This window comes from Netta rufina (genome assembly GCF_964035555.1).
Source record: "Netta rufina genome assembly, chromosome: 6".
Lineage (NCBI taxonomy): Eukaryota > Metazoa > Chordata > Aves > Anseriformes > Anatidae > Netta > Netta rufina.
The window spans coordinates 34,246,151-34,269,018 of NC_140129.1; the positions used below are offsets into that span (position 1 = coordinate 34,246,151).

Sequence of the window (22,868 nt, forward strand, 5' to 3'; positions counted from 1 at the left end):
TACCCAGCAGGGCGCAGGTGGTGGGCGTTTGCGGGGCCAGCCCCTCTGATTCCTGCTGCAGATAAACTTGGGGCTGTCTGTCTGAAACCATGACATTGCTGAGGTCCTGCTGGCTGCTGCATGATGGGCACTGACTCCTTTGCTGTGAGTTTTTTGGGGATGGGGCCACGCATGGACAGAGGGAAAGTACAGCAAGTGCTGCCTGTCCCCAGCCAGAGCTGCTCTCTCAGTGATTGCAGCTGCTGATAGGAAATCTTTATTTTGGTAAACTTTGGGCTAAATGTCAACCCACGAGATGTTTTTTTTTCTGTGACTGTGTCTTTGAAAGTAGGATTATTGCTATTACTGGTGTGATTTGATAAGCCTTTCACAATGTGAACAGTTCATTTCTCCATGAACTGTTCATTTCTCCCTGCAAGTCCGAAAGGAAAACTTGAAAAGTGAAGGAGCAATGAATAATTTGGGGCACACAGATGGCAAATATTTTATTAATGCTATGAGCACCAAAATGCAGTGTGAAAACAGACATGGGCTGATGTTTTTTCTCTGCCCTTGCATTCCCTGAGTTAAAACTGCTTATAGCAAAGCTTGAGCCCTTGAAAGTAAGGGATAAGCAAAATCTCTGCTGCTTGCAGAGGAGCCACCTAAAAAGCAAAGTAACCTGTACCAAAAGGTTTCTATAGGTGAACTATCAATATTGTACCTTGCACACTGAGATAACCATTTCTAGTTTGTCAGGAGTCACATTTCCTTTACACCCGTAGCAGAGTTTATTTGTCATCCGGACCCTAATCAAGACGCTGATAGACCTCGAGGTCTGAATGCTGCCGGTGCCCTCACGGCTGTGCCAGGCTCCTGTGGTGCCAGCCATGCCAGGAGGCCACTGCAGCGGGTGGCTGTCACCCTCCTGTGGGTGCAGGAATGGATCCTGGAGCCTTCAGAGACAGCTTGGAGAGACTGCACGCTTAGGTACAGCAGCGGCACCGCAGCTGCGGTGTGAGCAGAGGACCTTCGTCATTTCCCCTTTCTACCTTTTCCCCCAACATTTTTCCAGCTGGTGACCTGGGACAAACCACACAGCCGGATCCCTCCACTCTCTGCTGCCTCAGCAGCCACATCCTGGAGATCAGATCCCAAAGGGAACCTCCTCCCAGCTGGGGGTGGGACTGGAGGCACCGCAGGGGTGTCAGCACGGCACGTCCCCAACACCCAGGGCACCGTGCCGAGGGAGCTGCTGCACCAGGCACCACCACACACGTAAGTACCGGGACGGGCTGCGTGGGCATCGGCTTCACTGGCATCCAGCAGCATGAGGGCAAACTCGCTTTCTTGCCAGAGGTCATACTGAAGGTGTAAAAGAGTTCGTCAGTGGGTTTAATCAGTGTTAATTCTGCCACTGCTGGTGCAAACCTGGTCCAAACCACTGCAGCATAAGCACAGAAACAGCTTTTGAAGCTGCAGTCTTTTTAGGAAGCTACATAAAAATCTGGGTCGTCACTGAAGGGATCATGTCCAAATGAACATTATTACCCCAAAGTTTCTATATCATCCTGATTTAAAAAAAAAAATAAATAAATCCTTTTTTTCCTCTCTCTATCTTTTTTTGATTATTATTATTTTCTTCATTTTTAAAGTTAACTAGCCGCAGTTTAAACAGCAAAACACATAATGAAATAAATGGGGCAAATTCGAGCAGCCAAAAGCAGAATGAAATAAATGAGACAAATTCCTCGAACTGCACCTAACATGAAAATGAATCTCGGCTGTTTGTTAGAGACTGCCGAGCCGGGGGTGGGCAAATTAAATCACAGGAAGCACGGGGAGTTGGACAAGAAAGGCTGATTATCTAAATCTCCTCTCATTAACTGCAAAATATTTTTTCGAGATGGAAGGCAGTAAAATATTTCAGCAGCAAGTGCCAAAACCTCTTTGTACATATAAAGTGAAAAGCACGGAGCTGAGCAGAGGAATGGGTAAACAAGGATGCTACCGCTTGCTTCTTGGGCTGGCAGAGTGTATTCTCACCCCATGTACAGCCAGGTGTAGGCATCCTTACTCTCTGAGGCAATGTCTGTGCTTGGTTTCCCCAGGTTAATGCTGGGGATTCTGGTGCTAGGCACCTGGAAAAGAGGTGGTGGCTGCTGGTGGGTGGGTGAGAGGGCTCGGGAAGGTCTGCCTGGCCAGGCAATGTCACAGTCTCTCTGTGCATGTCCCCTGAGTGATGGCCCTTCAGGTAATGGAGTCGATTTAGCTGCAGTTTGTTGGTCTGTCTTTCTAATATGCAGGCTGGATTGCCTCTCTTATCTAAGGAAGCCAGACTCGTTAAATCAGCCCCAGGCAGGCTGGGGGGGGGGGGGGGCTCAGCTCCATGGCCAGGGGGCCCCATTGCCTTCTCCTGCCTCATTGCGCCAGCCAGCCCTCATGGGCATCTGGGAGCGAGCAGTTTTTAATGCTCTTCTGCCATCTTTTTCACCTTCTCTGATTAATGCACACAAGTTTGCTGTGTGAGAGGGGATGGGACGCAGGAAGGGTGCTGTGTCTGCCCTGGTGGTGGTCCTTAGGAGGAGATGCTGCTGATGGATGGCATGACACGGTGGCAGCCTGTGCCCGAGCTCTGGAGCAGCACCTGCTGTGTCCTCAGATAAAGAGAAGCTGTAGGAGTGCCTCCTGCTGGAGTCCTTAGCACTTGGGGAGCTGCAGCTCACGGGACGCAAAAATAAAGCCTTGTCACGAGCTGGACGTTATTTTTGGCACCGGTAGAAAAGAAAGCTGAGCAAAGCCAGGCAGCTGTTGTTATCATTGAAAAGAGACAGAAGTCCAACGAGAGCAATAAAAATAACCAGGGGGGCTGGAAGGGGGTTGGCCAGGGGAAGGGAGGAGAGGGGGAAGTCACAGGCTGGCCCTTGTGTGTGGCATCTACAGAGGGTTCCTTTTCCTCCTTGTGGGTGAGGACAAGACCCGATGGACACCAGTTGTGGTTTTGGTCGTTCCCAGCACATGCCTGGTGGTCCTGGGGAGCACCCACTGCCTCCCCGGCCGTGGGTGTCTCCCTGTGCCACGTTTCTCACGGCATCCATTCCAGTAAGCCACGTGGCTTTTGGGAAGTAACTGCTTTGCTTGTGGGAATTGCACCATTATCTTCAGAGGAATTGAAAATTACCGAGTGCGTTTTAAAGGGTTTTATTGTTTCTACCCCACTGCCAGCATCGTCTTTAATCACATCAAAAGATTCTCTCTATATATAGGAAAAAAAAAAAAAAAAAGGAAAGGAAAACATGATAAAGACATCTGCTAGCATCTCTGGAGAAGTGTGCTGCTCTTTCTTCTAATCCAGGCCAAGCTTCCCAAGCCTCACCATGCCTTCAAGGAATAGGGGAATTTTTCTTTTCCTTGGGAGGTGTCTCAGGACCCTTTCACTGGGTAGTAAGAGTGCCCTGTGTCAGCACAGTTAAAAAATGCTGGCATTTCCTTCGCAGAGATTAACCATGATACATTACCATTTGCTGCTCAGACCTGATTTACGGTTTCTATCGCAACATTGCGTAATATTTCTTTAAGCACTCCGTCCCTAATGTAAATTAGCTGGCGGAGGATGGGAGCAAAGTCCTGTGCTTGACCGTCACCTCCCTGTTCAGCCACACGAGATGCCCTGGCTTTATCCCAGTGTGCACTAAGCATTGTTTGCTGTTCCTCCCCTGGGTGCAGGGGATTGCTGCGGAGAACAAACCATCCCCTCACCGTGAACAGCCTCCCGAAACTCGGCATGGCTTCCTCCATGCGGAGCCTGTTGTCCGACCCCAGCAGGTACCTCCAGTCCTTCCGCGTCTTTCTGGCGAAGTCGACCGAGCACCAGTGCATGCAGGAGTTTGTGGAGCGGCAGCTGCCCGGCGTGCTGGCAAGGTAATGGGGAGAAAGCCCTGCCCAGTGCTTGGCACGGTCCCGTAGTGGTGGCAGGTGGCTGCTGGTGGCCTCAGCCACCCCCGGGAGGGGAGGTTTCGTCTGCAGCACAGAGCCTGCCTAGCAGGGAGGAGATAAGGCTGGGTGGTTTCTTTGTGTGCAAACTCACCCCGGCTAAACCTTGACACATGAAAAATGCAATAATACACGTGGAGACCTCTGCAAATTGCCCAAATCACCAGAAATTGGTGTGTCTTAAGAGCAGAGGTCTGAATCTGAGCCTGCCTGCCTGCTCATGGGTGTGCATGTACCTGCACACGCTGCTTTTGGGTCTGTCCTGCAGGTTTTAATTCCTAGCATCCCTGGCACTTTGCGTAATGCATGCAACCCTATCTGCTGGGCAGCTCTGCTAACATTTATAAATAATGTTTTGCAGTATTGGACACGGGAAGCCTGCAATCAATATTCTAAGTGTTGGTGGCGGAGCAGGTATGCTGTGAGCTTCACTGTTGATAAGCTTTAACCTTTTATTATTTTTTTTTTTGGCTAGAGGATTGCAAGTTGCAGAGAAGAGTGGGGAGGGAAGGAAAGGCTTTTCTCAAGAAGTCCTCTGCAGGGGGCAGAAGGAAGTGGCCATAGAGTAAAATCAGCTTGTGCCCCACACCCTGACTCTTGCGTGTCCTCCAGGAGAAACCTTCTTCTCCACATTGCCCCTCGAGCTCAGAGAGGCTCCAGCCTCCCCTTGGGTTTCTGTGCCACCCGCTGATGGCACGGGGGGGGACACCGCCAACCCTGCCTGTACCTAATTGTCTCCATCCCACCCTAGCAGCACCTCGCAGTGTGTTTCCATCCCTATGAAGGGCTGAGTGTCTTCTGGCCAGGTCTCACTGGGATCTGGGGGATCAGGAGAAGTACGTCTCTTTTCTGGAGTCAGCTGGGTGAAAAAACAATACCAACAGCAGAGAGTGCTTCTCCTCATTAAATTCTGGCTTAAGTTCCCTCTTAATTAAAGCCTGTGTTTCCTAATTCTGCTCTGCCCGTTAAGCCATTAAACTAAATTTTTTTACGAACAGTTAATTTATTTTAAGTGCTTTAGTCATAACAACTCCAAATACTAATCTCAGCTTTGTTAATCTCTCCTAATAAGTAAAAAAATAAATGTAAGGAAATGGTGGGTGTTAGTTATAAAACAGACAGTGTGACAGAGCAGGAGCATTTCTCTCTGAGCAAGGAAAACCATTCCTCTGACACAAAAAATACTGCTTTTAAGAGGAACACTTTGCTTGGTTAGTGAGGTGCTTCACTCCCTAACCAGGGGCACTCCAGCCTGGCATGGTGGATGTGCAGTAAGGAACCAGCAAAGCCCATTTCCCGGCTTTCTCGTCCCTGCTGCAGGTCCATGGGGACCTGGGCAGGAGCAAACCTGGGGGATCCAGTTCCCATACCCGATGCCAGCCCCCGTGGCCCCATCCTTGCACTGCACAGGGAGGCAGCACGGAAGGCAAGGATGCTTTTCTTCCACTTTTCCACCTCCTGTGCACTTTTTCCATTGTGAGAAAGAAGCAAACCATTTAACGTAGCAAAATATCCCATTACCCCCGCCCATCTCAAGCTCCTGCCTTTGCCTACAGCCTCTGTCTTATTAAGTTCACACTCCAGCGCACAGCACTCTGTACCTTTAAAAACCATAAAAGTCATCAGCGCCGCTATAAAGCAGCAACTGTGCTATAAACTATCCCGTTACGTAAAATGTTTAATTAGAAACTTAATGGTGAACATAGTGGTAGCCTTTAAAAGGTAATTGTGTTGGAGAGTTTAAATAATTCGGATAGCCTAATTGCCAAATTGTTGATAATGCAAGCTGCCGCAGATTTGACTGTAAAATGCCTCAGGACACTTGTTTGCATATAAAAGAGCTAACCGAAGTCAATTAAGGCTGTGGATTAAATTATGAATCAAAGTTATTTTTTTTGGTTAAAAACAATACAAGGGTGGTTTGGCCGCAGAGGAGTGGAAGGAAATATATTAACTTACCTGCATATGGAAATGGGAAATTCAATTATTTTTTTTAATCAGGACCTGTGAAGCCCTTTCAAAGGGCTAATCCATTTTATAGAAAGTTGGTAAAGAAACCAAAAATAAAAAAAAAATGTTGTAGTAGTAACTTCCAAATTCTGTGTTTCCAGAGTTCACCACAGCAGCCTGCAAATGACAGACTTTCCTCTGAATTTCCAAAAAAATAGGGGGTTTGCAGTGATAGCGAAGCCACAGCTATTTATGCTAGTTCAGAAATTCGATTTCCCTTCCCTCAAAGAATGTGCTTGCCCAGATGTCACATAAATTTTGGTGTTATTAGTTGCTTTATGAAAGACATAAGTCTGAAAAGATTGAACTTTTCCTCACTTTTTATGTGAAATTCTCGGGGCGTAAATGAGCAGGTGAGACCCTCAGGGTGCAGTGTCTCGTGGTGGGGCCAGGAGCAGGCAGAGAGCTCCTCATGGTGCGAAGGACCCTCCAAGGGAAGGACCATGTGCTGGATTGAGCTCCAGGGTACACATTACAGCTGGCATGGCTCTACTTCTTCTATTTATTCTTTTCTTTTATTTATTCTTCCATTGTCTTTTTCACCTAAATTTATTCCGGCAGAATAAGCAGAAGCAAGCCCTGCAAGAGGCAACCAAGCCAGCCCCATGCTGTCCCCAGACCGATGCCTCAGTCAGGAGCATCATCTCCCTGAGCTTCCTACATGGCAGATGGGGAGAGGTGGCCAGGAGTGATGGCAGCTCTGTTTAAATTTAAAACCTTACATGTATGGGTGCTTCCACTGGGAGAATAATTGCAGCTGTCCTGAATGGTGCCAGGGGAGAATTATTTTGTACAAAAAAAATACAGTCAGGTCTGGGGTATTATGTAAATATAGATGGTATGTGCATTGTTCATCCTATAGAAAAAGTCACAGCATGCTAAATCTGGACAAGAGCATGTTTTTAATGCTTCCAATGTGTTTACATATTCTCCTCTTCCTCACCCCCATGACACGTTAACCACTGAGGCTGAAATTTTATTATTGACTCCCTGGTGAGTTGTGACCATCCAAACCAGTACCGTTGTTATAAATGGCCACCATGGTCATTTAGCATTTTCCCCAAGAGGTTTGGCCGTGTCTAGAAGGCACAAGGTCACACCACCCACATGACTGTGTCTGGTTTCCCTTGGCACTGCTGGTGGTGGTGAGAGAGGAGGAATAAAGATAGTTGGGACTGTTATTTATTTTATTAGATCCTACAACTCTGCCCTCAGTGGTAATCTGCTGAGAATTCAAAGAACCTACATGTACCTATGGAGTGTATTTTCAGTATCCAAAGGGCAGGAATCAAACTTCAAAACTGGCCTTCTGGTGGTACTGGAGATGATGTTTGCCTGAGATTTGCTTTCATCTCTTGTGCGATGTTGCCTCTTTCCCTAGGAGAGATTGACCTGCAGATCCTCTCAGCTGTACAAGCCAGATATCCAGGGGTCACCATCAACAACGAGGTGGTAGAGCCAAGTGCCGAACAAATCCTCAAGTACAAAGGTATTTTGACATTAAATAAATTAAATTTACATTAAGTACTCTAAATGCATTAAAAGAGTTGAATGTTGGACGACCCCACATTCAAAGGCTTTCTTGCCAGAATTGGCTCTTAAAACTTAAGAAAGTTATTATTTTATGCTTTTCTGACATCATTGCTTTTCTACATTTGCTTTCTCGTTATAATCTTTGTCTCTTACACTGCAAAGAACTCAAAGAACATGGCAAAAGCTTGCAGGTAGGCAGACTTCAAAAGCTAAGCAACATGGAAAGTGGTGTGTGACTGTATGGGAACAGAGCAAAGACCTTGTATTTCAGAAAGAATTCTCCTTCAGCTTGCACCGAGCTGGGATCCTGCAGCAACACTGATTTTAGTGTCTCATGGTAGTTCTCACATATCTTAAAACAGTTTCCAAGTAGCTAATCCCCACAGTGCGAACTGCGTTATTTTGATTTAGAAAACATTGTAAGGAAAGTGAGCTGGATAGGGAAGGTTTTTGCTGTGTGTCTGCTCTCAGTGGCTTAGAGTTCATTTCCTTCCACCAGCCTGACAATCTGAGCTATGCTTATGGGAGAAACCAAAGCATTTTCCAAGGACAAAGGATAAGGAGGGGTGCTTTGGTTAGATTGTCCTACAAAATGAATGTTAAATATCAGTCCACAGTTTGATTACATTGCTGGTTTATCACTGTATTAACACCTACCAGGCTTTACCTAGCGTGTAATTATGGTCTTGTATGGAGGTTACACCCATCACATCATATAGGCCATGAGAAGCCCTGGGCAGAGCCCAGCTCGCCAGAAAACAGCGGCTGAATGGATGTGGCAGTAATGAATGAACCTCATCAGCAGTCTGCGTTATTGGAAATGCTCCAGACCATAGTAAATACCAGATTATAAAACCACATTGTAAATCTTACTCTTACTCTTTCTAAGGTCCTTGAAAACAAAACATTCCCAGTATGAAACCACCTGAGGAAGATAAAGGGGAAAAAAAAAAAAAAGCAGCAATCAGAGGAAATGCATCATTTCTTGATACCTGTCTCTGTGTTGCATGATCTCTGAAAAGATAGCTTCCCAGCAGCTTTTATGTTGTTCCAGACTGAGATGGTAAAGACTGGACAGAAGAACATTTTCGCTGTATATTGGAGGATTTGGGCACTAGATTCACTGGCTGCAACCAATTAATTGGCAGTCCTGTCCTATTTCAGGGAGTTTTGTTCCAGTAGGAAGTTAAAGAAAGTATAAGATGTTGTCCTTATTTTAAGTTTTATGCTAAACTAGAAATGAAATATTCATCTGAATTTCTTTCTTTAAACTTTCTTATTTGGTAATTAATCACGTCCCCAGTAGGTATCATTAATTAGGTTTCTGAGCCCCTTTTCCGAGGAGAATTGGAAGCATTATCTGTGCCTCTGAAGATTCAGTAGCTATGTTTTCTGCCTAACCAGCTGCTGTCTCCTTGGGAAGGAGACGCCAGGCTCACAGGAGAAACTTTCTTCCTGGGACTGACAGTGATGGCAAAATGAGCTTTCTCCTAGGCCGTGCCATATGCTGGAGGCTCTCCTCATAGTCCTATGTCCAGTCTCTGGCTTTCCTTCTGTGCCAAGGTGAAGCCCCTTGGTGACCATGGCCGTGGCTTTGGTGGCACCACGACAAGCCGTGCTGCTGATGCCCAAGCATTACAGTGCGGCTGCGCTCAGTCCAGCACCAAGTCAAGGGCGTGCAGATGGCTTCTGGCCAGGATAGCAATCTGGGTTGTAATGAGGATAAAATTTAAGGAAAACTTTTCAAAGCTGTTAGGGTGATATGTTTTGGGTTCGGATGAATCTTCAGGCAGCAACTTCCCATAATCAGAATGAGTTTGTCCTTTCTGAAATGTTGGCTTTAAAAGCCCACTTTGGCATGCAATTCACTTTCCTTCCTAGCGTCTCCTTGCAGACTGCCTAGCAATTGAGCTGGAGCAGATTGCACCAGATTATGTGTGATGGTGATATGAACTGCTGCTGAAGCAAGCCCGAGTTTAAAACAGCAAATTAAACCTGAACTGCAAGTGCTGGGGCCAGTGACAGATAAATGGAAGCAAGCAGAGCAGTGGCAGCAGCAGCAGAAAGGGGTGGCCCATTTCCGTCCACAAAAGAGAGGAGATAAGCACTGATGGAGCATTTCTCATCTCTCTGACAGGGATATATCCTAACAGAGCCCAAAAGGAGGAACATTATGATTAACGGAGTAAAGGCACTGGTGTTAGCAAATCATGTTGTTCTGAGCATGTGTTCTGTAGCTAAGGCTCAGTCTGCCTTTGGGCCATTTAAGTTTTAAATTTATGTTAACTCCAGTGAAGCACGGGAATCGCATCAGGGATAGCTTTGTCCTGGAGCAATCCTGAGCCCCAAGCAGGCGCACAGCAAGATGAGCTCCATATGCCAGCAGATGGACATTTGTATTCCAGCATCTCCTAAAATGCAAAATCATCCCTCAGTGTTGCTGCTATAAAAGCAACAAAATGCAGTGGTGAGCCAGGCCTCTTGGTATAACTTATGCTTTGAATCCACTCCTCCAGCTCTCGGCTTTCATCTGCCATTGGATGTGCATTTGCATCAAGGTCTGAAAACACACCACATGTCACTCTTTCTAAAGTCTTGCTCTAAATCACTGTTATCCCTTTCACTTGAAGTGGTTGACCAAAACTCTGGACTTTTGAAAATCTCATTTATCTGAACACAGAAGCAGAAGCCCAAGGTCAGCAGATGGGGCTTTGCTCATGAAGCAAAACTCTTTTCCCTTCATCCCCATGATGCTCTCCCTTCCTGAGCCACTTGTTTCCTCTACTCTTTTCAAGCTTTTAATTATGCTTGTCTCCTACACAGCCCCTTTAATCAATCCTCAAGCTCCTGTATTTATTTAGTCAGTGGCCATGGCAAATGGAGCTTGAACCAACCACGAGAAAGATTTTCATTTATTTTTTTAATCAGGTAAAGACTGGAGGAGACCAAATGAGGGTGCAAAGGGAAAAGAATCAGACCCTCTTAAGGTTTCACCTAACAAAGACCTGGACAGCCTTCTTCTCACACACAGCCTCAAGGTTTTAAATATTCCACTGCTGTGTTAAATTGGTAACAAAACACTTTGCCTAAATATGACTTTTGGATGTTATTAAAGCTCTGAATGGAAATCGATCCCATATTTGCAATTGAGATAACTCTGTCCTGTCTTCTCCCATATTTCAGAGCGTGTGGCGGCGACATCAAACCTCGAGAATGTAAAGTTTACCTGGCATAAGGAGACAGCTTATGAATATGAAAGTCGAATGAATGCAGAAAAAAAGTCTAAAAAATGGGACTTCATTCACATGATTCAGGTAAAAGTCTGCAGAGTAGCTGTTGTCAGAGATTTGGTTGTTTAAAGTGTGCATGAGGTATGTGACCTCATTATCCACTCTAAGGGGGAGACAGGTGAGTTTATTTCTCTATAATTTAAAGTATTTAAGCAGAAGTGAACTGCAAAAAAATGAAAGATGAGTTACAGCAAAGCAGCTTTGAGCACGGTAGTCCTATTAACCAGGATGTGGGCGACAGTCAACTAAAAATACATTTTAACTAGTGTTTTCAAAGCTCCTTGTCCTCTCTGTGAAACTGCCTTTGTATTCCCCAGTATACCGAAGCCATTACAAGCCATCCTCACTGCTAAGGGAGGCAAACCTTTTTATCCCAGGTTAATGAGTGAACACAAGCTCGGTGCTGGGGATGGGGAGAGCTGACCCGAGTCCACGGGGCTGTCCTTGCCAGCAGGCCGGCACCCTGTGGATGGACCTTGGCACCCCGCTGCTCTCCTGTCAGGGTTGCTCTGTGGTACAAGTTATAATGTTCTCTAGGATCCCACCATGTCTCATTAGCATTTCTGCACTTCCCAGATGCTGTATTATGTGAAAGATGTCCCAGCAACTATCCAGTATTTCCACAGCCTCCTGGAAGCACAGGCAAAGCTCCTCATCATCGTGGTGTCAGGTGAGAGCTGCTGCACAACACACTCAGTGAGGCGAGAGCCGTGGGCACTTCTGGGGTCTTTGCGAGTTCAGCACAGGCTGGCAAGAAAACAATATGTATTTTTGATTTAAATACCCCTTTATTGCATATAGAGTAAATGGTGCCCATTCATCTACAGCTATGGAAACCTGCATCTCGTCTATATCTGCCCAGCTCTGTGCTGCAGGTTGAAAAGCTGAAGGCTCTGTGAGGCAGTAAATCCATGTCATGGGCACTAAACACCTTTCTCTCACCTTCTACCTTCTCCCCTTCCCCTTCCTACAGCCGGGCCAGTGACAGAGCAAGAGCTCCTTTAGCCTCTGCTACAGCTGTTCCCTGTAAAAGGCTCTTCAGTCTGGGCACAGCATTGTCTCACTCCTGGAGATGTGCAGCATTAAGCAAACAGCTACAGCAGGGCTCGGCTGTGCTGTACAGCAGGTGTTAGAGGACATATGGCTCATTTTCTTCTCAAACTGCCCATCTCCTTAATATAGTCCTTTTGGGTGGAAAACAGCATTTTCAGGCTGTTTGAGAACTGAAAGAAATGCTCTGTGGTCAATCCAGGAGGAAATGGTATGCTAGAGATATGGAAGTAGTGGGGTCTGTTTTGACTCTAGAAAGCCTTTAATTTTCCTCATGTAAACTATAGACATTTTAAGTTGTGTAAACAGTCACATTCAACAATTTTTTTCAGGGCTGTTAAGTACCATTTGTTCAGAAGTGTAAGCTATTTTTTTTATTGAATTTGGACATATCTGCAAACTGCCATGTATTTGATGAAGTTCCCCTCCCCCCCCCCTTTTTTTTGTCTTCATGAAGTGTCCACAGAAAAAGGGCACTTCTCCAACCTGAATTTATTCAAACAATTTTTCTCCAAAATGATTTTGCTTTAAAGCAGTACACTACAAGAATTTTGTATTTTAAATGATCTGAGTTATTGTTCTTGTTGTTTGAGTAATGAGAATAGATCACAGTATCAGTTTATTGCTGATTACTTGCCTGTAGTTAATTGAAACACTTTTCCAGTTGCTTAACCTGTCCCTCTGGATATTCATGAAATGTGAATACAGGGAGGAACACATGTCTATTCAAAATTAATTTGATTAAAAAATTGAATTTATGAAAACTATTTGAAATCCTCCCCAGGCCAGGCGGTTCTTTGTTTTCTCATTCCTCCTGTTTCTTCTCTTTGCACCTTCAACTCATGATGCCCCACGGTTGCATGAATAATTTTAGCTCTTTTGCATTCAGACAGAGCAGGTTAGACATACAAGTGGCTGGTAATGGCTGTTTCTTCTGCAGATACAGTTAATGGATAGGGTGGTGTCCCTGTGAAAATCAGAATTAATCTCAATAAGGTGGGACATGATAACACGTCTGGGTAGATGTGTCAGTTATAGAGAAAGAGGGCAGCAAGGGGAATTGCTAGGTCCGACAAGAAAATGGGAGAGAGGAGAGGAGCTCAGAATAGCAGAGGGGAAAGGAGGGGAGAAAACCTTGAGGGAAATAAGTGTGTAGAGAAGGGAAGGAAGAAGCTGCTACCAAAATGAGCACTGAAGCAAAAAGAGGTAATGGAAGATAAGCACAACAAAGCTCATTTCAAAAAATGAAGGTAATGTCGTCTCCAACACAAACACATTAGGATATGTTAATTAAAAACCATTCTGGGAATAGGATTGATAGGAGAGGGTTTGGTCAGTCAGTGAAGGTTGCAATGCCTCCTGTTCCATCCCTGCCAGGAGAGCAGGCGAGTTGCAAGAGCTATATGGTGTTATTTTTAACACATTTAAAAAATGTGTTTACATCGCCTTGAAAACAAAAGTAGCGCCATATGCTGAGCCTATCGAGAGCTATTATAATAATGCTTCGTTCAGGTAGTGTATAATTGCTCGGCTCAGAGATGGCACTGAGTCACACAACACTGACACCAGCAAATTTTCTGCAATTAGCGCTCTGCATTCAATTTCCACCAGGTGAAAGAAAATATTGTAGCCCTTCTAAACACCAAACTGTTTATTTGACTATAAATAACTGTTTGCAGATAAAGCATTTGCAAAACCGCCGAGCAACTTGTTTTAGCAGTTATGGAGATTTATAGTCATAACTCTCAAGAGCTGCTCATTAGGCTCAAAGTTATTTTCATCCTGTCCAGTCATTCTGGGTGATCCTTTTATAAATGGCTTGTAGCAGAAGTGCTGAAACACAGATCCAGGGTGAAGGAAAACAACGAAGTGAAGATGTATCTGGAGAGGTTTTAGCTTACCCAGCTGGTTTTCTTTGTAAAATGTCCCTTGAGAAGAGGAGTGAGCATGTGTGTGGGCTTAGCATGGGCTCTCTTCTGGAGGTGCTTGCGGTGCTACAGGAGCCTTTTCCTTCCTGTCTCTTCATTTCTGAGCAGCCCAAATAAAACACAGCCCAGACATCCTTCTGGCACCACTGGGGAGGCCTGCTTGGGATGAGGGGAGCCCTGCTCACTGCCCGTGCCTGACAGCCTCTGACCATGGTGGGAATGAAGGCTGAAGGCCAGGACAATGGATTTTTCCACCACACGTCCAGCTGCATGGTTAATGTGACCAGGGTTTTGCACACCATACATTTCATGTTGCAGGTAGATAGTTTACTGGCAATAGGTATTTTAATGAAGCTCTCATGTAGCTCAACCAAAAAGTACTTGGGTGAAGGAATGGGAAAGTATTTGGTCTGCCAAATTGGTGGATGATTTAAACTTAATAGCTTAAATCAATATTTTAGTAAATAGCTGGTGCTTAATATGTGTACTATAGAAGCATACCTCTCAGAGATATCAGCCACTGCAATGGCACACGTGCATGGAATAGAGTTGGAGCACATTGGGAGAGGAAGGGGGGAAGATTGCATGCACTGAGCTGGGGGTTCAGAAGTAGCTGTGGGTTGGTGACATGTCCCTCATCTCCCACAGCCCCAGAACAGAGGCATGGGGCAGCCAGGCAGCCACCTCCCCTCTGCCCCAGGACATATGCCCCATCTCTGCGGACAGCTGCAAGATAAAACAAATGATCAAAGATTTGTTCAAATAGTGTCTGAGTGCTTTTTGTTACGGTTTGTCTCTCAGAAAACAGTGGCTGGGAAACGCTGTGGAAGAAGTACGGATCTTCCTTGCCTTTAGATGATCTCTGCACTTACGTGTCCTCTGCTGATATCAAAAGGATGCTGGATTCAGCTGGGCTGAAGTACCAGCTCCACGAACTCCCATCCAACATGGACATAACCTGCTGCTTTACTGAAGGGGACAAGGATGGGGAGTTGTTGCTGGATTTCTTGACAGAAACATTGGACTTTTCTAAAACTGCTCCTCCTGAGCTAAAGCATCAGATAACGGAAGAATTAAAAAAGCCTGGATGCAGTGAAAAAAGAAATGGGAAGGTGCTGTTTAATAACAACCTGAGTGCAATAGTGATTGAGCCCTGAATTAACACATTTTGTTTCTAAAACATTGTTTATAAATGGATTAGTTTACTTCTACTTAGTTTACTTCTTGTAGCCTGTTAAGAAATCATTACTAACATCTGTTGTTATACATGAACTTTAATAGTGAGATTAATTCTGTACTAATCTACGAACCTGTAACTCAGCAGTAAATTGTGCTTTATCATATGGATGTTGTGTAATCAGATGTAACTTGGACCATCAACTCAAACACTGCAGAAACCAGACCACTTCCTCTGGCTGATGGATAATAGCCATCAATACATGATTAGGTCATATTCATTTAAAAACCCTCTACAGACCAAATACACAATGTTCAGCTTCTTGGTGACTCTTGCAAGATGCCATAAAAGTGATTTGGGTACCAGGTACATACTGGTACTGCAAGAGGGAAGGGTCTGAAGGTGGTTGTGGCGCAGGAGTGGTAACAATCAACCTCAAGAGGTGGATTTTGCTGACAAGTCCTGATGCAAAGCCTTGGTTAGGAATCAGCTGCTGCTGTTACACGGGGCCTTTTCTAATTTTTAATTAAACGCACAAACCATCTGGTTGTAGCCTCTAACTAGCCTGGCAGCAATGGCCGTGCATGCCTTGTGAGATTTCTAGCTTGGAAGATGTAAAAATAAACCCTGAAGCCAAATGACAATTTTCAGTGGGATTTGTTTCCTTGCCAGTGGAACCACATCAGGTCAGTCTGCCCGGCACATGGTGCAAGGGGTCCAGCAAGAAGGTGTTTCTCCTCCTCAGCCCCTTCTCTTTGCAGGGCTGTCGCTGCTCCTGGAGCTGATGCATTTCTTTTGTTGAGTGATTTCATGAGTTTAAGAAGTTCTGTGCTCTCTGCAGGGCACAATGCATAACAGAACACAATACAGTTGTTGAATGACTTTAATAGCGTGAATACTCAGTGTATCCAGTGAGACAGGTGTGATTTCTGCCATTGAAAGAATTCGGTCCAGGGTAGAAATGGTTTATTTAGGCAATGCTTTAGCAGCATGAAGTGATGTTTTAGTTTTGCATATACATTTCTGAAGCAATATAGATTATTGAAGATTTGAAGTGATTTACAAGAGAATGCATCAGGCACTAATAGCCATTTATACTCATTTCAGAGTGAATTATTTGAAACACACAATTCTCCTACTGATCAAATATTAATTCCAGTGTGTTTTAGAACATTTCCACAATATTTCTCAGCTGTTGAGCTGAAGAAAATCTATTGCCACTTTTATTCAGCCCTATGCACAGATTCTTGCATTAGGAGACCTCGGCATATCTGTAAGCTGCTACAGTGATGTGCCAGTGAGGGAGAGAAAGAAAATCTCTCATTAGGACAGATTCCTGCACGCATTTCTAATGGAAAGCACATTAAAGTTTACAGTTATTTCCATAGCTCTTTTGTGTTGTCAACGACCTCTTGTTAATGGTGCTTGTGGAGGCGGTGACCTCTGAATATTGCCACACAACCCTGTCAGAAGTGACGTATCTTGGGGAGGCACAGAAATGCCATAACAAAAGGAAAAGCTGAACTACAGCCAGCAACAGGATGCACATGCATGGCCTGCTGTTTTATGGTTAACAGAGGTCAAAAACACCAGAAACAAATGCTTTAGAGTTTTCTGGGGAGTTTTGTTCCAAAGATTTGGCAACGGTCCCACCTCTTGCCTGAGCAGGAGAGAGCAAGGACAACAAAGAGGATCTGGGGAGAAAAGAGGATGGTATGGCCAATAAAAAAAAAAAAAAAAAAGAGAGATTCAAAGGATAACAAAGGGAGTGTTTGCTGAGTGCATGGTACTACATGGGGGCTTTTTTAAAAGCAGATTTCACTAGGGAAAAGGCACTTTCACCCCAAGCTGGAGAAGAAAACTCCTTATCTACTTTGGGAGGGCATCCTCTGCCATGACTTTGAATTGTAAGGATAACTTCATTAATAAGATGAGGGTGGCGGTGGGAAATGCAGTGAAGTCCATTCTGTGTGTGCAGCTGCTCCTGTTGAGGGGCTGGGGAAAAACTGAATTAGAATAGCACCCTTAAGGGATACATTATTTTTAATTTTAAATTTGCAACACACACACTTCCAAGAAGTAAGTGCTGCAAGTATTATTTAGCAGGAAATGAGTGTGTGGAAGGACAATTTTATGCTCATTTGACCATAAAAAAGAAGGAGTTTTTGTAAATCTCTCAAACGACTTCATAATAGCCTGAAGAGCCACATTTTCATGCGAGAATCACCCTTAATTGTACAGCAAGATGCTGCTGCTCCAGAGCATGTCTGGGGAGTCCGGACCCACTACAGACTTCGATTTATACGGCAATTTTGAGCTTACCTGTGTGCTTTCCACACTGAATTAGTTGTTTTCCTCCCCAAAAGCCTGTCTTATCTCATCCCACAGAACTTTCTTCCAAAGGCAAGTGTCCAGATCTTGCTCTTTGCAAACCTGCGGAGGCCAACGGGCCAGGTCTGCCTCACTCACACCCCTATAAGGTGAATGTATACCTCCTAGAGGGGGTTTTTATGTGCTCTGTGCAGAGGTTTACTGAGAGCAATGGCCTTAAACTGGCATAAATCAGACTGAAACAAGAAGGGTATCAGGCTACTTGTGTTAAAGACACACCAGTAAGGCTCCTCCTGTATATTCTTTGTGCATGGATATCCCTTTCTGGCTGAGTAAGTTTTAGATATGAAATGTAAACATTTTACAGAAATACGGCTCAGCAAATATAACCCTTAACATTGTATCTATATGTGCCTTTTGTCAGAGTTGGTTCTGAAAAATTAAATAAATAACAAAACAAACGAAAAAAAAAAAAAGGAGAGACATCCTTGGACTGAACAGATTATATTATGGGTTCAGGGGTAAAAGCTAGAGGGAGAGAAAAGGAGGAGGAAGAGGATGAGGATGAGGAGAAGGATGAGGAGGAGAAGGAGGAGGACAAAGAGGAAGAAGCAGAAGAGAGGGGAAGAAGAGGAGAAGGAGAAGGACAAGGAAGAGGAGAAACAACTCTTCATGCAAACAGCAAACCCAGCAGAAGTGGGGTCCTGATGCTGTGCCAGGACCTTTCCATGGGGGGTTTGCAGTGCAGAAAGGGGTCAGCCCCATGTTGGTGGAGGAGGCATCGCTCCAAGAGATTGTTCCACATACGAGGGCTGGGGGAAAGAAAAGTGGGCAAGGAAAAGACTGAGGTCCTCCGACAGAGCCTGGTCTTCACATGTACATCCCTCCCACATTGCATACATCTGTGGAAGCAGCGTCGGTGCCTTTAAATCATACCTAGAAAAATACTCTTGCCGCTCCGTTAATTACAACAGCAAACTAAACAAATGCACTTACAGCTCAGTTGCTGTCGCCATTTCTGCATCGGCGTAATTCATGCTTGCAACCCATGATAGGATTTTTAATGTCATTACACAGTAGGGCAAAGTCTTCATTTTTAATAAAAATACAAATGCTAAAATGAAATGGATTAATATCTAATTTTACATCTTCATTTACATGATGTGCGAAATTATCTTAAATATTTGTTATGGATGGAGTGGCTTTCCACCAATTTAGGCTTTTTTCGAACTGGAGAATGTTAACATAAATTGTAGCATAAATCATTGCCTTGTAGAGTACCAGAAGGCGCATATAAAAACCCATATCTTTACTGCACATATTTCCCATTAACCATAATCTATTAGTAATTGAAGTTCATTACAAATTCTTGTAGACTTTATTGCTATCATGCTGCATGACATAGTGAACCTGGCTTGCATAACAAGAAGTCCTTGCTGGGAAATATCCTATTAACAATGACAGTGCATTTGTCATTGCGATAATAAATCCAAGAGCTGCCTGTAGATTATAAATTATTGCGGCGCCATTTCCACTGTTGTAGTTTAAAAGTTTTGTCAGCACTTCCATTTTAAACCCCTGCTTTTCAGGGAGTTATAAGTTGACCATAAAAATCTGCAGTGAGCTGAAACTCAGCTTACAAGGTCTCAGCCCGAGAGCACGTTTCGTCCCTGAGCACCATTCCTGTTTCATCCATGTGAAAATCTTAAAAGCCGGAGCCGTGTTTCTGGAAGATTTTGTCTACTGCATTTGCTCACCTTCTAATTGGAAAAACAGGCAATCTGACAAGCAATTTGTCCATAATCTTTCTTAAGATTTTGGTATAATTTAAAAATATAGCAAGACAAAAAGATGGGAGCTCACTGAGTTTAGCGATTGAAAAAGCCTCAGACTTTCTCTGCAGGACTTTGGGGGGACACTGGGCAAGCCTTGCTTCTCTTCAAAGGAGAAACTGAAGAGGAATGATGTTACCCATATGCCTTGCAAAGGGGTTTTAAGGATTAATTACTAAAGTTGAAGTTCTGGCATCCACTCAAGCCATCCTTCATCATGTCTATGCAATTCTTTGAGCTCTATATAGGTTTTAAGTGTTATTAAAAGAAAATTGCCATAGAGTTGAACTTCAAGTGTTAATTATGACTCAAGATATAAATGACATCAGGTCAAACCTTTCCCAATTTAACTCCGTAATTGACTTCAGCTCGCTACACCAGGGGAGATCTAGCTAGCTGAATGCATCTGTCTATCATATTTCTCTAGTGCCTATAGCAATACATCTAATTAGCTGGACGTAACCATTATGCCTCAATGGCTCCAAAATATAGTAGGATTAAGCCTTTGCCTCCCTGAAAACACCAGGAAAACCTTCCCTCCCACCAACAGGGCCAGGTTTTCACATCATCCTTCAATTCATGCTCTATCTTGCAGTACTGCTTGTGTTTTCATGGGGTTGATAACAGATTTTGCAGAAAATACAGTGATCACCTTTCCACATCCATAGCATTTTTCACCTCAAAATGCCCCAAATTGCTTTAAAATCTTGATATGCAAACCCAATTCACTTACTACTGAGGTGAAGCAGCCTCCTGGGTGAGATTCAGCAGCTGTTGACTGGATCATGGCCCCATTTCACAGCAGTTTACAGCAGGATGAGGAAGAGGCAGCTGTCAGCAGGGGAAGCAGCAGATCTGAGGAGCAGAAAGCAACTGCTGGGGCTGGCACCCCACCAGGGTGTGGGCATTAACACATCTCCTCCAGACAACATTGCTGTCAGCTTGATGCTTTCCCTCTTCCTTGGAGGTGGAGCAGAGGGATGTGGGGCTGGTCCACAGGGACGTCTCAGGATGACCCAGCAGGTTTGACAGATCACACCAGGTATTAGAACAAGGCCTTGAAACCAGCTTTAGTGGTGCAGTCCTACCTGTGTCCTAGTGCCCCATCATGCTGGTGATGATGGGTAGTTCTGCAACCCATAAAGTCAGCCTTCATTGGTTTGTATCTCCCAAGACCTCATGTTCAAGTCTTCAGAATGTCTTTGCACATCGAAAGACACTTCACCACAGGCCTTCACTACCCACCAGTCTGTATGACAGGCAGAGCTGGATCTGATGGGTGAAAGGGAAAAGAAGGTATCTTCCTTCTTTGCTTTCATGCCTCTTTCCACTCCCAGGTGAATGAGGATGGTGGCTAACAGAAATGCACGGATCTGTTGCTCCAGGGTGGTCCTGGTGTGACTCAGGATGGAGCTGTTGTTCAAGAGTGGAGGACTGCTGTAAATGAGCAAGACGAGTCATAGATTACTTAGTTTGGTGTATTCTGCCTGAATTATCAAGCCTCTAGCCAAAAACAAACAAACACCAAACAAATGCAAAAATAATCAAATAACGACTTGTTGAATTCCCTAAACCATTTCATCCTTTGGTGATGTCATTCCTGTGTTGAAATCCCTAAACCTCAATTGTATCATGCTTTCCCACTCTAATAGAATAAGACCTAACATTTGAGACTCTTAATGCCATAAATACTTTTTGATGTTTTATACCAGGGTGATTTTGCAAAAGTGTCAGCGAGATATTTCCTTTGGTGAAGATAAATAGAATATTTTCCAACAGATATAATTTCTTTGTTTTCTTAAAGAAAATTAAATGATGTTTTTTGGAGGCTGTTCTAAGGATCTGGTATGTTACTGCGGATCCTGGCAGAGATGAATTAGTGGCTGGAGTATAGGTGATCTTGCCAAAAATGAATAGCAATGCAATTTATCATATGCTTCTGTAATTTATCTCATGACTATATATTAGATTAGATAAAGACAGAAAGACACATGAACTGGATGGACTGGACTAACACTGAAAGCTTACAACTGCTTTTATTAAGGGTGACAGGAAGATTTCTGTTGCCCACATTGCAATCAGCGTTTGGCCTCACATTTTTAATTTGCTTTGATGTCTGATCTTGTCCAGCAACAGGAAAAAGCTAACTCATCATTAAAGAGTTTGCTAACCACGTCTGCTAGTTCATATCCAATACAAATATGTTCAACATTTATTTTGTATTTGTTTAAAAATTGTAAATATATATTAAAAATTGTAGAAGCTTAAAAAATAACTGCAATAAGCAGCTGTGAAACAGCTACACTCATCACATGCTACACCATTTTCAACGTAACAAAACAACGGTTTATTTTGTCCCTTTCCAACAAAATCCGTGCTTCAAAATCCACTTTTCATACCCAATCAGTCTGTCTGTAAGACAAACAGTCTGCAGCCCAGAGTATTTACCTACACACAGCAAAAAGATGTGCTACACTGCCTACAAATTCTGTAATACCACCAGCTACCTTCTTTGGGCTCGTTGCAAACCAGTGATTGATATCTGTTCTTTTGCATTGCTTCCCTCTCATATCTCTTTGTCCTGCTGCTATAATCGATCACAGATTTTTCCATCAGGCTTCATGTCAGATTAGGACAGTGAACATGACTTGCTTAGAACAAACTGCTTCAAAGCACACCAAGCCAAGCTCAAGAGCCGAACTGCTTTAAAAGTTTTTGGGGCATGTCCATGAGTACCATGCACTGTCAGGAAGTCAGTAGCACCCTTTGATGGTAGGGGTTTGGGATCGCTCCTCTATGAGCCTGCTGCAGTCATCTCTGCCACCTTGGAATTGGTATTTTAAATAATGAGCCTTGCCCAGGTCGTCATTTTCCTGATTCAGAAAGAAATGACTGCTCGGGAGTCAATGTCTGGATGTGGCAGGATTTGCACGCATATTCTGTCTGGGATAAAGTTACACAGGCACGCACAGCTTTGGTGTTTGGCACTTTGTGCTCGGTATCAGGAACAAAGAGGAATGAAAGCAGGAACAACTTTCTCTGCTCTGCACAGAAAATCTGTATTTGAAAGATTCACTGTGCCTAGTCTTCATAGGATATCAATTTCTGACTTTAAAAACTCTTTGGGGATTGCTGCTTGTTTTCATATTACCTAGCACAATTGAGTCCTCAGCTTGGTTGGTGGTTTTTGGGTGCACTTGTAGTAAAAATAGCAAATAATAATAACAACAACAACAATAATAAAGCCTCCCAACATTAACAATATTAAGAAACCCACAATGCTAAAAGCCTGTACTCTGGCAAAGGCAAGGCAGTGCAGCAGAAATTTGACAGTATTTCTGGTTCCTACAAGTCTGGGCCTGGGAACTCCTCCTGTCACCCCACAGAGGCTTTGAGGCTGTGTCTGGAGACAGCACTTGCTCTAAGGCAGAAGCTGGAGTCTGCTGGGAGGTGAAGATCCATGGCCAAAGAAATCTGAGGTTTCTTGTCTTGCAGGTGGGCCTCACCTCCCCTATCTGAACAGTTGTTTTAAAGCTTGGTGACCTGGCCCAAATGGCAGAAGAGGGTAACCCAAATTACTCAGGGAAACCTCATTCTGGCTTGATTTATTGGAGAGGGTACAACTGCCCTGTAGCAAGACAAGGGGCACAGATGTCCTGGTGTACCGTTCAAATGGCTTATTGATGTGTAGGGTCATCCATCACACGTTGCTGTAGGTCCCAGGCCAACACGTATAAAAGGCTGC

The 22,868-nt window shown here is 44.2% G+C and overlaps 1 protein-coding gene across 1 annotated transcript; it reads left to right on the forward strand.

The window, feature by feature from the left end:
* Positions 1-3,763: 3,763 nt before the first annotated feature.
* Positions 3,764-14,940, forward strand: LOC311210651 (histamine N-methyltransferase-like; the record flags this gene model as incomplete). The annotated part of the gene is made up of 6 exons (XM_084288666.1): positions 3,764-3,900; positions 4,334-4,386; positions 7,364-7,471; positions 10,699-10,829; positions 11,382-11,475; positions 14,585-14,940. The coding sequence occupies 6 exons, from the start codon at positions 3,764-3,766 to the stop codon at positions 14,938-14,940; spliced, it is 879 nt and encodes a 292-aa protein (XP_084144792.1).
* Positions 14,941-22,868: the final 7,928 nt, after the last annotated feature.